Raw genomic sequence first — 13000 nt, 5'->3', positions numbered from 1 at the left:
AAAATTGATCAATTATCTAAAAGTGCCTAGAAGGACATTCTTCAGCAGACCCAAATCATGTTGGAAGTAATTACACAATTCAGACACGATATCATTAATTTTTATGATAGTCTTCCTAGTATGAAAATATTTAAATGTTTGTTAACTGCAAATTATCATTGAATATTAAAGGCCATATGAACAAAAATGTTAACGCGTTTAGTATCATGAGACTTTTTTTATTCAATCTTTGAATACCGATACTTTTTTTGTCTTTATTAGAATGAAACTATGTTATCGAAAATCTGCTGTTCCTCTCTCCCCTGAAAACAGAAGTGTGCATGCCATAATGTCAATAAAGCTTTATTAAAACCTTTCGTACGAAAAAGCCATACCAAGCGGTGTAGTTTGACAATATAACTTTCAATGTTATTTATCTTAGTATGCACGAACACTAGGAATCCAAAGCCATCTAAAACAACGATTCTATGCGTATAAACGTTTTGAGTACTTTTCGGAATACACAATAAGACGATTGAGTTATGAGACTAAAAAGAAATTATATAACTTCATTCTTATATTTCTTTATTTTGTTGATTATATGTTATTCTAGGACAATTGTAATGGTGCTTAAAATTTAGCAATAAAACAACCAAAATATTACTAATTTGAGTATTCAATAATTAACTTGTAGCTAATCTTTTCATTTTCTGACAAACTGCATACTTTCGAATGACTTTGATATACTTCTGAAAATTTTAGGGATAGTTTCCTTGTAAATTAAGTATAATCAGGCGTTTTCATAGTTTAATGGATTGTATGCATATCACTTAGGTCTAATGGGAGTGACTCACGCCAACTAAGATTTTACGAATGAAATACTGTGTGTAAGACGTTTCATGCAAAAAGTAAAATTACAAAATTACTGAACTCCGAAGAAAATTCAAAAAGGAAAGTCCCAAATCAAAAGCTCAAAGACATCAAACGGATGGATAACAACTGTCATATTCCTGACATAGTTCAGGTACAGGCATTGCATTATGTAGATATGATAAAAACCACTAAAAGGGTAAAGTTTTCTTAATTTAAGTGTTTACCAAGGTAAATCATAATTTTATGGCACTGGAAAGTAGGTATTTACTATTGTATATCATACTTCAAAATGAATTAACCATTAAAATGTTATCAACTAATATGAAGTGGGCAAACTAAACAAAACATATTATAATAAACATGTAGACGATAGATAAACCGTAAACGAAAATATAGAAAATACAAAGTTGTTTTATATATAAACTGAAACAAATTATAAATTGAAAACAGATTCAATTTCAAGTTTTGAAAGTATACGACCTTCAATAATGACTTAAACTCATACATACTATATATTCAGCTATAAAAGAACGAACCCCAAATGACAAATGTAAAATATTTCAAACGGAATAAAACACCTGCATGATTTATGTGCCGTATAATGAACGGAAAACAACAACAATCTACAACCACTGAGTTACAAGCTCCTGACTTGGGACAGACACATGCCACCATCAGAGCACTGGTAGTGTCAGTCATGTTATCTATATTTTCCCCTGCCTTTGTGGAACTTATCAAATTTGCTACGCATCATATAAAACCAATATCGTCGAAAAGGTGTCCTTAGCTGGTTTCAGTTGTAATTATTGCATTTGTGGCGATCTTGTATGTGCTAAAGAACGATAGTTCAACCGTAAACGAAAATATAAAAAAATATAAAGTTGTTTTATATATAAAATGAAACAAATTATGAATTAAAAACAGATTCATATTCAAGTTTGAAAATATTAGACAGTATACCCCCAACTCAGATTCAGAATCATTTCTATTGAGAAAGTTTAATAAATTTCGCTTTAATATTCTAAGCGAAAAATGTTATGCCAGTCATTCTGTACATTTGAAGATGTGCAACATTTTTGAAACGCGCTCAATCATAAGACAAATTTTAATGAAGAAGAATTTTTCAATTTGAACAATTCAATTATTTAGCCGATAATGCAGAAAACGAAATATATGATCTACCCATCAAACCAGGTAGATGTAGAACATGTTGAGAGAATATTTTTTTATAAAGACAATCGCTTTTAATGATTGCAAGGGGACTAGTAATTGAAATTAAAATATATTTTTTTATGTTAAAATAATTAACTTTATCATTTTGATGAAGAAAATCCATTTTATTTCAATTTTATTTCATCAAAGTGATGATTTTCATTGTTATCTATCAACACACTTTTTAAATTGTAGTGGCATGGTCGATCAACTGATAAGTTGTATGGCTGATTTCAGGTAAAGCAGTAATTTCTATTTGATAGTTGCGTGTGTTCTGGGGTGTCGAATACCTTTATTTTATGGGAAACATTCTGTCCATGTGTAATACTTAATATGTATTCCAATAGATGACATTACACATTTTTTCTTCTGTTAAATAAATGATTTGTACATCATCACAAATTACTATTTATATAAACCACATTTTGGTACAATAATTATTTACCATATTGACATTGCATATTATGAATGAAATATGTCTACTACACAGTATGATTAGTTTTAATCATTTCATTTATAAGATTTAGAAATTAAAATTTGTAATTTGTAAAACCCACATTTATTTAAATTATTTTATATCAACACACCCACATTTAAATTATTTTATACATTAGATTCCATACCCATATTTGAATTTATAAAAATATTTTTATACCCAAATTTTCAATTATTTTACATGCCCAACTTTTATTTTTGTTGTAAGAAGTGTTATATAAAGAGAAATAAAGATTAAAGTTATATCATATTGGTCATGATTTGTAAAACACAATTCAAAATGTTCAGAATATGTCCAGCCATACTGAGAAAAATAAGAATGTCGAGAATATGTCGAGATATTTCAAGACAGTATTCAAATGTCAAGAGTTGGCAAGAAATTTTAAAACCATATTTAGAATGTCAAGAATATGTCGAGGACATTCATACAAATTTGATATAAATGAGAATTTGTCAAGAAAAATTAAGACACAAGTCATACTTCTGGAGAATGTCGAGAAAAAGTTAATGTAAATTAAGACAAAAACTGGTCTTTTCAGACTTTCAGACTTTTTTAGTGTATGCGTATGAGAAATTAAATGTGTTTATAGGTTAAAAAAGAAGAAATTAGCTGGATAGGTAATAAAAAAACCTGCGTCACATACAATAAACAGAATTGAGTAGGCTTTTAGCAATAAAGGATAGGGATTTTAATACTACTTTGTATTGAGTGTATCTATTTATGGTTTTCAAAGGGAAACAGAAGAAGATTTGTTTAAGGGAAAACAAATTACGCACCTAATATAACCCTCAACAGTCGACTAACAGGATGACAGGTAAGCAAGAAAAAGCGAATAACTTTAATTCATATCTACAGAGCCTTACACGTGGCATAAGAAAGGTTTTATTTCGTATTTTCATTATTTGAATTTTGCATAGACAATGATTGAAAATCAATTCACCACAATATAACCAATAAACGAAAGCAAAATAGTAGCGGAAGGTACCAGAGGGATAATCAAACAAGTGGAAAGGAAATGACAATATCAAGGCAAAAATACAAAATAAACAAAATCAAATTGTTTACCATACACAACATAGAGACTGAAGGCTTAGTGATTAACATGAAAATACGAAAACAATGAAAACAAATTTGATAATCTTGGTTATTTCAACATTCCCCATACAGAAGCCTCTTCTTTGCATAAATAGAAAGTAACAACGAAATATAAAAAGTTTGGGTAATATTATTTTATATGTGCAGACAGGTGACTAAGATTGTAATATTCGTGCTTTTGAAAATACATATGGGCATGGTGTATCATTTCGTAATCACGTTAAAAGTTATTACAGACCATTAAAAACAATATATGTAGTCAAGTAGTAAAAAAAGAAACATAACGAATGTATAACAATACATATTTCTGTCTGATGTTGCTCCCTTTTAAAGCCGTACCAATAATATTTGCTTCTTTCTATAAATACTGCTAAGAAAAAGTTTTGCTTTCAAAGGGTTAAATTATTTTCATGATAATGTTTTCTTTCTTTCCTTTACTTGTCAATATAATTAACTATCCAATGAGAAAATTAAGTTGAAATGTGTTTGAATCAAGAAAGGACCTCTCCCCCGGGCCATAACAATTGTCTTCCCTTTAGCATGTTTCCTTACGAATAAGACCTTTAAATGGACTATGCTTACATGAGCACCCCGAATGGTGCAACGATTAGAACAGGATCTGCTTACCCTTTCGGATCACATGAATTCATTCCGTATTGGTAGGTTCGGATGCTCAATCTACAGTAGTATCCTGTGTTGTGTTTTGTATACTGTTGTTTGTCTTTTTTTTATTCTTTGCCATGACGTTGTCAGTTTGTTTTCGACTTATGAGATGGAATGTTCCTTTTGGTATTTTTAGAATCTCTTTTACACCATACAATCGACCTTTTTAATTTTTCAAACCATGACTACCACGATCACACACCGCTGTATACTTTAAAAAAGTCAGTTTGTATTTCATTTGATATTCTCCTACTCAATTCCTTTAATTGATTGGAGTTCTTGTTTACTTGAATCTAAATAGAATTATGTATACCCGTTCGATGAAATATACTTTTGTTTTTGATTTTAATTTTCATATCATATCATCTTTCGTTTTAAAAAGTATTTTGTTTCAATAAATATTAAGTTAACAACATTGTATGTTTATGTAGTAGACAGAAAGTTAGTTACTACCTTACAAACATGTAAAAGATTCCCCCTCCAAGAAAAGCTTCAACTTTAAATATTATTCATGCAAATTTTTTTTTCTAGAGTATTAGCAGGCTTTATTTATCAGCTTAGCAAATATGAAACCAATAAACATCATGAAACCCAGAAAAAAAGTTAAGGTAACTTATTGATATTATATTTTTCGTTACTTGTCGTGTAATTCCTCGGATGAAAATTTCTTCTTCGAAGAAAAGTGCGAAACAAAGTGCGATAGAAGACAATAACAGTATATGAATGTTTCCGTCGGGTTTCAAACAAAATGATCGGGATTGACTGTTCTTTGTAAGCTTTCAGTAGTGCTCTAATATAACACGCGGTACTGTCAAGAAGGACTGGCGTTGACAAAATACTCCTTCAATGTGTTGTAGCTTTTTATTTTGACATTTGTAAGGAAACTTTTCGTTTTGAATTGTCGTTGAAGTACGTTAGTTTTTGGTAGTTTTATTTCTAATTTTTTTACCACGTATTGTAAATTTAGTAAGTAAAATAATTTCCTTTTTTTGTGGCACTACTCATTCCGTTGCATCCTTATATAGTATTCAACACCGGTGTTTCATCAATATCTATAAAATCGTAAAAGAGGACGTTCGTGTATAAGCAACGTACTTGGACAGGCAAATCAGAAACAATGAATCTAAAATTGTCTATGCAGTTTTTGTAGATGACTAATATTTTATGAGTGGGCTAGGTTTTAAACTCAGTTTATATAAGGACATAGAATAAAACCACACCAAATAAGAAACAAGGTTTGGTACTGTTCAGCTAACGTTTGAATTATTTATCTGAACGAGAAAAGGTCGCAATTTGTGCGACGGACTAAAAAATGCAATGGTTGAAATGTCAATAATGTCTAACGATCTTGACGTACTTTATACATTAGAAATATAGAAGACGAATTCACTTCATAACTTACACCACGACAGATCTTTACCATCAATATTTGATGCCTTTTACTAGAAAATATTATTTATGGCACGGAAAAATAATTCATAATGCTAAAAACCTCATTGAAACCGACTTCATTCATTATTCCAGTATATCACAATTAATGTAGACATATATATAGATTTTACGTTGGTACTAGTAGATAATCGTATTTAGTGAATGAGATATTGAAAATTAATGATTTTACTATTTGGAATGAAAAAATCCTATAATCAACGAGTATCTATGCAGATAATGAAAGAATCTGTTTATCTAATAATTATCAAAATACATTTTCAATTTTGATTATCAAAACTCCCTTTTGAGTGCCTTCCGCATTTGCAAAACTATCGATTTCATAAACACCTGTTAGCATATTAAATTCATCTAGTATGCTGCTACAGGTTATGTACATTAACCTCATCTTAGCATCTTCTGATATCATCGGGAAACCGCATGTTGAACTATTAAAATATGTTGGTAAAAAATTTGTATTCCTTCATTGACATTTTTCTTTGATTTCCTCATTGCAGAAACTCTAAATCCTAACACATCAATAGCACTGTATCGTTATCTGTGTAAAATTGTAGTAGGATCAGAAGATCATGTTAAACAAATCCGATATATGAACGCGGTCAGGGACAATATGAAAAGGAAAAGGGATGAAATAATTATAACAAGTGATAGCTTTGGGACTGGACTTGAGAACGAGGCAGTGACTTAGATATGTTGTGTGTACTACAAAAAGAATTTGAGGTTTATGAAGATTCAATCACTCGCTTAAATCCCAAAATCACATATTTGTTAATGGAAACAGATGATGTAAATCCTTGTTTTACCAAGTTGGAAGACTAGAATATATAAGCCGTCCTGATGTTTTAAAATTCTGTGAAGAACGTTATGGTAAACTATAAGTTTCGAGTGCATTGTTTAAACACTTGTTATTGTTTACTGAGTGTTCTACAATACATGGTCCGTGTATATCAGACGACGACAAAGGAGATGTCGACATTGCTATTTGTTTACATTGTTAAACGTGGGTGTCACCTGCAGTACAGTGAATAACAAGATCAAATAACTCATGGCCGAATCATGAAGTCAAACATAGTATTATAAAACATGGAGTACTTTTTGTACCATTCGGAGTTAAGGAACTCCCATAAGAAGATATAGAATGGCGAATGTCTTTTTCAATCGGGAAAAAGCTTTTAATCAATACATTTAGACACACTCAACTACTGTGCTATGCTCTATTTAAAATTGTTTTGAAAGATGTAATAGCCACATATCATATTCCGAATGTAAAGATTTACTCTGTTCGTATTTCCAGAAAACAATTATGTTTTGGATATCTGAAGATCTTCAACAATCCGTATGGAATCCTGATAATATAATACCTTGTTTAATGCGATGTTTCAGAAAGCTGATTTATTGTGTTGAACACTCAGTTGGTTTGAATCACTTCGTTCCAGAGAATAACCTGTTTGAGAACCAAACAGAGGGTCGCGGTCGTGAAATACTTTTAGAAAAACTATATACGTTGTATAGCTATGGATGGCAATGTGTCTTATTTTCAGATCAATTATCTAATGTTCATCCTTCAATGTTGAATATCCACATCGAACCTCATATATTATATGCAGATGACGTTAACAAAACACTTAACTCAGAGTTAACGAATTGGGAAAAAACATTTTTCAAACTCAATCTGTAAAAAAGACGTTCGAGAATGGATTATGTCAGACCTTGCACTGTAAGCAACCTTCAACAAAATATGTATATACATATTTTATTTCAATGTGTTCTAGTGGACTTGCACAACGTATATCACTGGACAGTAGAATTAGTAATAATAAGAACCTATACAAACAGTACAAATCCTGTCTAAGTACCCTGCTACAGAATGTGTATCATGATGCTGTATCTGGATGGTTGATGATAGCATCGTTTTTCTATAAGACAAAACGATACATTAAAGCTTTATACGTTATCAGGTATTCAATATCGAAATGTACACCAGAAAAATTGTGCCACTATTCGACTATATCAGATGACCAATTGTTCATGTTTTTAAACCTTAATTCCTGCCAGAAGACAAGTTTTGTTAATCTGGAAAAATTAATGCTTGTAGATGATATACATTTCGAAAGTGATTCTTTGTTAGCACCAGATGAACTTCAAATGGAAGATTCAATTTCGGATGATCTACTACTGTTTCCATCGACCGCGTATGCATATTTCCTTGAATTTCTTTGCCATTATCATCTCAATTATGATAGACAATGTCAAGATTCCCTTCAAGGTTTAGAACGTTTTATAAAAGAAAATTTTCTAATAATTTCGCTATAAGCAGAATCTTACATTTTGTTGGGAATTGCTTTACAGTTATTCGGTCACGATGAATCCGCACGACAAGCATTCCTACAATATTATAGTTTGTCTGTTGAATGATTCCCAAACAAACGATTCCAATCTCCAGTAAAAAGACTTTTGTTAAGGAAATAAGTGTGAAATATGTGAATTCATAGGAACTACTAAAATTGGATTGTTTGGGGTTTTTTTTACTACGAGACCAAATCGAATTATGAAAATGTGGTGCAAAAATTTATAAAGTAAGATCATGAAGACTACGTGTGAACCCAACTCCTGCATGTAATGAACTTGAAATAGAGGTTTTCAAATTTGCTACATGTCAAATTCTGTTGGTACGTAACTGTTTTGCAGGTTTAATAATATAATCAAATTCAGCACGATAAAATCTAAGAAATCGAAGTGTGCATTCGCAAAATATTAGTTTTCTTTTATTTGATAAAGATTTCACCGTTTCTTGAACACTATGTTTGTTATTTTTTGGATGTTATATGAAAATTTAGTTAGTGCACCAGTGGCGAATCCAGAACCTTTTGTAAGGGGGTGCCCGCTGACTGACCTAGAGGGGAGTCACGCTTCAGTGATTCCCTATATAAGCAACCAAAGGAGAAGGTCCAGTAAGACCACTTTTTGGCCCCAAAATATAACAGTTTAAAACAGTTGTTAAAATGTAAACTTTTAGTTATTTATTGGAAAGTTGAATGCTTCTGCTACATAAATATGGGCAGTTTTTGACAATATAAAGCACATATATTGGTTTTTATCATCATTAAGTTATATTAAATTACAGAAATCTTCACAATTTTAGCATTTAGTTAAATTTTAACCGGTTTCCGTCTTAAATGAAAGTGGCTGCATTCGTGTTCATTCTTAATATTGAAATGTAAGTTGTATTTGATGATAATACATAACATATATTATAAGGGTTAAGGATGAACACGGTTGCGGCCACTTTCATATTTGACAAAAACATCTGAAAAGTGACATTTTTGGGCATATTTGACAGATTTCTTATATTTAAACTTGAATCGGAGCGTTTTTAATGAGTAAATTAGTTTAAATCTTTCACATAAACGAATTGAATCAACTGAAATAGACACTTTTAAAAAGTGTTTGAAAAGCGTTCAAAATCGTTTGATGAAACTGAAATGTGAGGCCAAAATCGTCCCTTACTGGACCTACTCCTTTTTCCACGAAAGGGCCCCCTGGATCCGCCTATGCATGTTTAGTCCCTCTGCATTTTTAGCTGTCCCAGGCCAAAAGCCTCTGGCCTTTGTAAGTCTTGTAGGATTTTTGATTTTAGTTCCTGGTGTATAATTTGGAGTTTAGTATGACGTTCATTATCACTGAACTAGTGATATATTTGTTAAGGGGCAAGCTGAAGGGCTCCTTCGGGCGGGAGTTTCTGCATTGAAGACTCATTGGTGGCCTTCGACTGTTGTCTGTCCTATGGTCGGGTTGTTGTCTCTTTGACACATTCCCCATTTCCATTCTCAATTTTATTGGTTGTTATCAGGGGAGTATGTCAAAAAATAAATCTACGTCGTTTTGGACAGTCATCGATAACGATACCACATCTCCTTATTTTAGGTACATATATGTCATTATTAAGCCCCTGCAACTGAAAGTTTAGGGCATGGTGTTTAATTCCTGTCCGTCCCATTATGGGTGTGAAGTTATTCCAGATAACTACTACTAGTTTGTATGCTAGGAAGTTTTCACTTTGTTGACTGTTATTACATATATTAGAGATGTGTATGTGGTCACGGTTTTAATTTTTATTGTTATTTGCCCTTTTGGTAAATGATCAAACTTTTTAGAGTATGAGAGGTGCATTAGTTTCTGGATAACTCAATAGACCTATTTGCTCCCATTGTAAAATTTGCATCTGCATTGGAATTGTTTGTGTCTCTAAGACACAATAATATATTGTAGAAAATCTTTCATTGACTTTGTTATAATACATTTACATATTAGTGCATCACCTTGTCTAGTTTTATTGGTTTTCACCCTTCATGTTTAGATATCTTATATATAAAAAAGATGTGGTATGATTGCCAATGAGACAACTGTCCACAAGAGACCAAAATGACACATATATTAACAACTAAAGGTCACCGTAAACCTTCAACAAGCAAAGTTTATACTGCATAGTCAGCTATAAAAGGCCCTGATATGACAATGTAAAACAATTACTTGTTTGACCACTGAATCAAGTTATGTGAACACATTTAGTCTGTTTTTGTAGTCTTGTGTCGCTCATTATTTAGAATACTGCATTGTTGTCTGAAACAGTTTTAAACTGTTTTTGATGCCCAATTTCTTACCTTTCATGGCTTGAAAAACATAACCTTTCTGGTCTGTAAGTTCCAGAGCACATATTATCAATGAAATTGGATGGAATCAAGATTACTCAACACTTATGTTCAAGTTATATGATTTTCCTGTTGGAATACATATTTTCTTGGGATTAGACATTTTTCTGTTAAAAATTAAGTGGACTGCCCCATTTCTGCACTCATTCCAGTCACGACAACTATCTTTTTGCTATTGATTTCTGTACTGTCTTCAGAATCCCCCCTTTTAAGAGTCCATTATATTTATGTTTCTTGCATACTATTTGTGTGTGTTCAAATGTCTTTAATATTAAAATGAATTTATTCTTGGAAACTTAGAGGAAGATAATCAGTAAAGTTATATTTTTAAATAAATTGGGAATTTGTTCATGGGACACAGATGATGCCCCAGCTTACATATAATGTTATAAAGGGACACAATTCATTCACTGTATATGTTACACTGGTAGTGACTACCTAAATTTGTACAGGATTTGAGTTTTGTTGTAATTAGCATTGTGTATACATTTCAAAAATGTTGAATTGAGGCAAACTTAAGTTATAGAACAGAAACAATAAAAAATTGGCATTGTTTTTCATTTGTAAAAGGGGCATAAGCCGCACAACTCTAAAATGGTAAAAGTGATGCCGCAAAAAAAAAATCTGTGTTTTAAGGTAATGAGCATTGTGTATAACTTTCATAGCATTTGGTTGAGGCAAACTAAATTTAGAGAACGGAAACAAAAAATAGCACCTTTTTTTTGGTAAAGGGGCATAACTCCAGAATGGCAAAAGTGATCCCACCAAATTGCATGCAAGATCTGTGTTTCGTGGTAATAAGCATTGTGTGTACTTTTCGTTCCATTTGGTTGAGGCAATCTAAAGTAAAGGGACGGACACAAATTTTTGGATGTACAGAAGGAGAAAGGTAAAATGTTATGTCCCCTTCACCCAATGGGGGCATTAAAATCTTCACAACCTAATAAAGACACAACAAGAGCAAAACAACAAGTCACAGATTTGTCATTGTACCAGTCGTGAAATGAACTGTTTATAGTAGAATTACTAGATTAAACTACAATGCTTTAGCTATCTTAGTTCTAGCAATGACAGTGAACAACTGTATAAAGTATTTCATTTAATGGTCTATCAACCTCAATACAGAAACATATACAAAACTAAAGTTCAAATTTCTGTTGAAAAGTTCTTTTTGTGTATCACAAACATAATGTTTATTTTTAATATGGACTTCCATGAGTTGATGGTGACTCGTAGCCATCTTGTAAAGCATTCACTTCAGGGTTATACATCATGTTCCTCTTACCATCATGATATGGGAAAATCTGAAAAACACAAATATTTACATTAAATCATGTAAACAGAACCAATATTTATACTTTTCCATGTGTTTTACATGTCTACCAATGTCTCTTTAGTGATCTTGAGACCAAATTAGTTGAAAAGTTTAATTCAAAATCTTATACAAACCAACCCTGCAAGGTTCAGTAATGCATGTGTCTGTTCCAAATTTATGATGTAAGTGAACAGAACCCATGTGTAATTCACATGATTCAGCGGTTGTTGTTTGTTGTTGTATTTACATGTTGTATCATATATATTTTTTTCATTTGTCCCCATCTCAATAAACATTTTGTGAAAGTAGTACAGATAAAGATTTTACTAAAAGCTTTACTTATAACATTTTTTAAAAATGTCTATCATCATTGATCATTATGAGGTCAAGGACAGATAAATTTTGACAAATACACCAAATATAGTTGAAATGTCAGGCCAATTGCATTTTAATTGAAAAACCGACCAAAAACACACAAACTTAACATGCACATTGACCATGCTAATGAACCACAAAAATTAGGTCAAGGTTGGATGAAACCTGCAACGAAAGAGACAAATAGTACCTACCCTTGTTCTAATTCTAAGATGGTCATAGGGTATAAACTCTGGTCTTGATTCCTCCTCTGGATTAACCACCAAAGCATAATATCCAAGAGTTATAATTGTTGGTATCGTGAAAATATAGCATATCTTATACCACATGCTGAGATCAGCTAAAAATAAAAAAAAATTAAAACATGTTAATTTGACTTGTTGACAATAGTTTGTGATGCATTTGGTTATTCAATGTTTTCTTTTTTTGTGTTATAAATCGTCTCATTATTTTTTTATATTATCAAAAAATAAGGAGACAAATTATAATCTGACAATACTGGTTAACATGGTTAAGTATTATCATTTGTAAGTTCTGCAAGTATAGTGTTGAGTATTACGATATATTTTTATTTGACCTCTGTTTTAGTACATGTACATGATGACAGATGTATGAAAAACAATTCTTTTGTAAAAAATATTTTCGTACTTCCAACAACAAAATTATACATAATGCATATTATGTGTCATTTAAAACTCTTATGGACCGTTGTCTCATTAGAAATCATACCACATCTTCTTTTTTATATAAAAATTAAGACATAGTTCTTTTTAAGAAAAGAATGAATTGCTGTGACTCGTCAGTAATAAAACTTTATTTAGAGGCAGTAACTCA

The 13000-nt window shown here is 31.4% G+C and overlaps 1 protein-coding gene across 1 annotated transcript; it reads right to left on the bottom strand.

Annotated features, from left to right (window-relative positions):
* Window positions 1-11560: 11560 nt before the first annotated feature.
* LOC143074661 (cytochrome c oxidase subunit 6A1, mitochondrial-like) lies at window positions 11561-12501 on the bottom strand. The gene is made up of 2 exons (XM_076250009.1): window positions 12361-12501; window positions 11561-11780 (listed from the first exon to the last, which is right to left on the bottom strand). Exons 1-2 carry the CDS (start codon window positions 12493-12495, stop codon window positions 11676-11678), a joined length of 240 nt encoding a protein of 79 aa, XP_076106124.1. The 5' UTR covers window positions 12496-12501; the 3' UTR covers window positions 11561-11675.
* Window positions 12502-13000: the final 499 nt, after the last annotated feature.

This window comes from Mytilus galloprovincialis, chromosome 5, assembly GCF_965363235.1.
Source record: "Mytilus galloprovincialis chromosome 5, xbMytGall1.hap1.1, whole genome shotgun sequence".
NCBI lineage: Eukaryota > Metazoa > Mollusca > Bivalvia > Mytilida > Mytilidae > Mytilus > Mytilus galloprovincialis.
The sequence above is the reverse complement of the archived record's forward strand: the minus strand, read 5'-3'. Positions and strand labels throughout refer to the sequence as shown.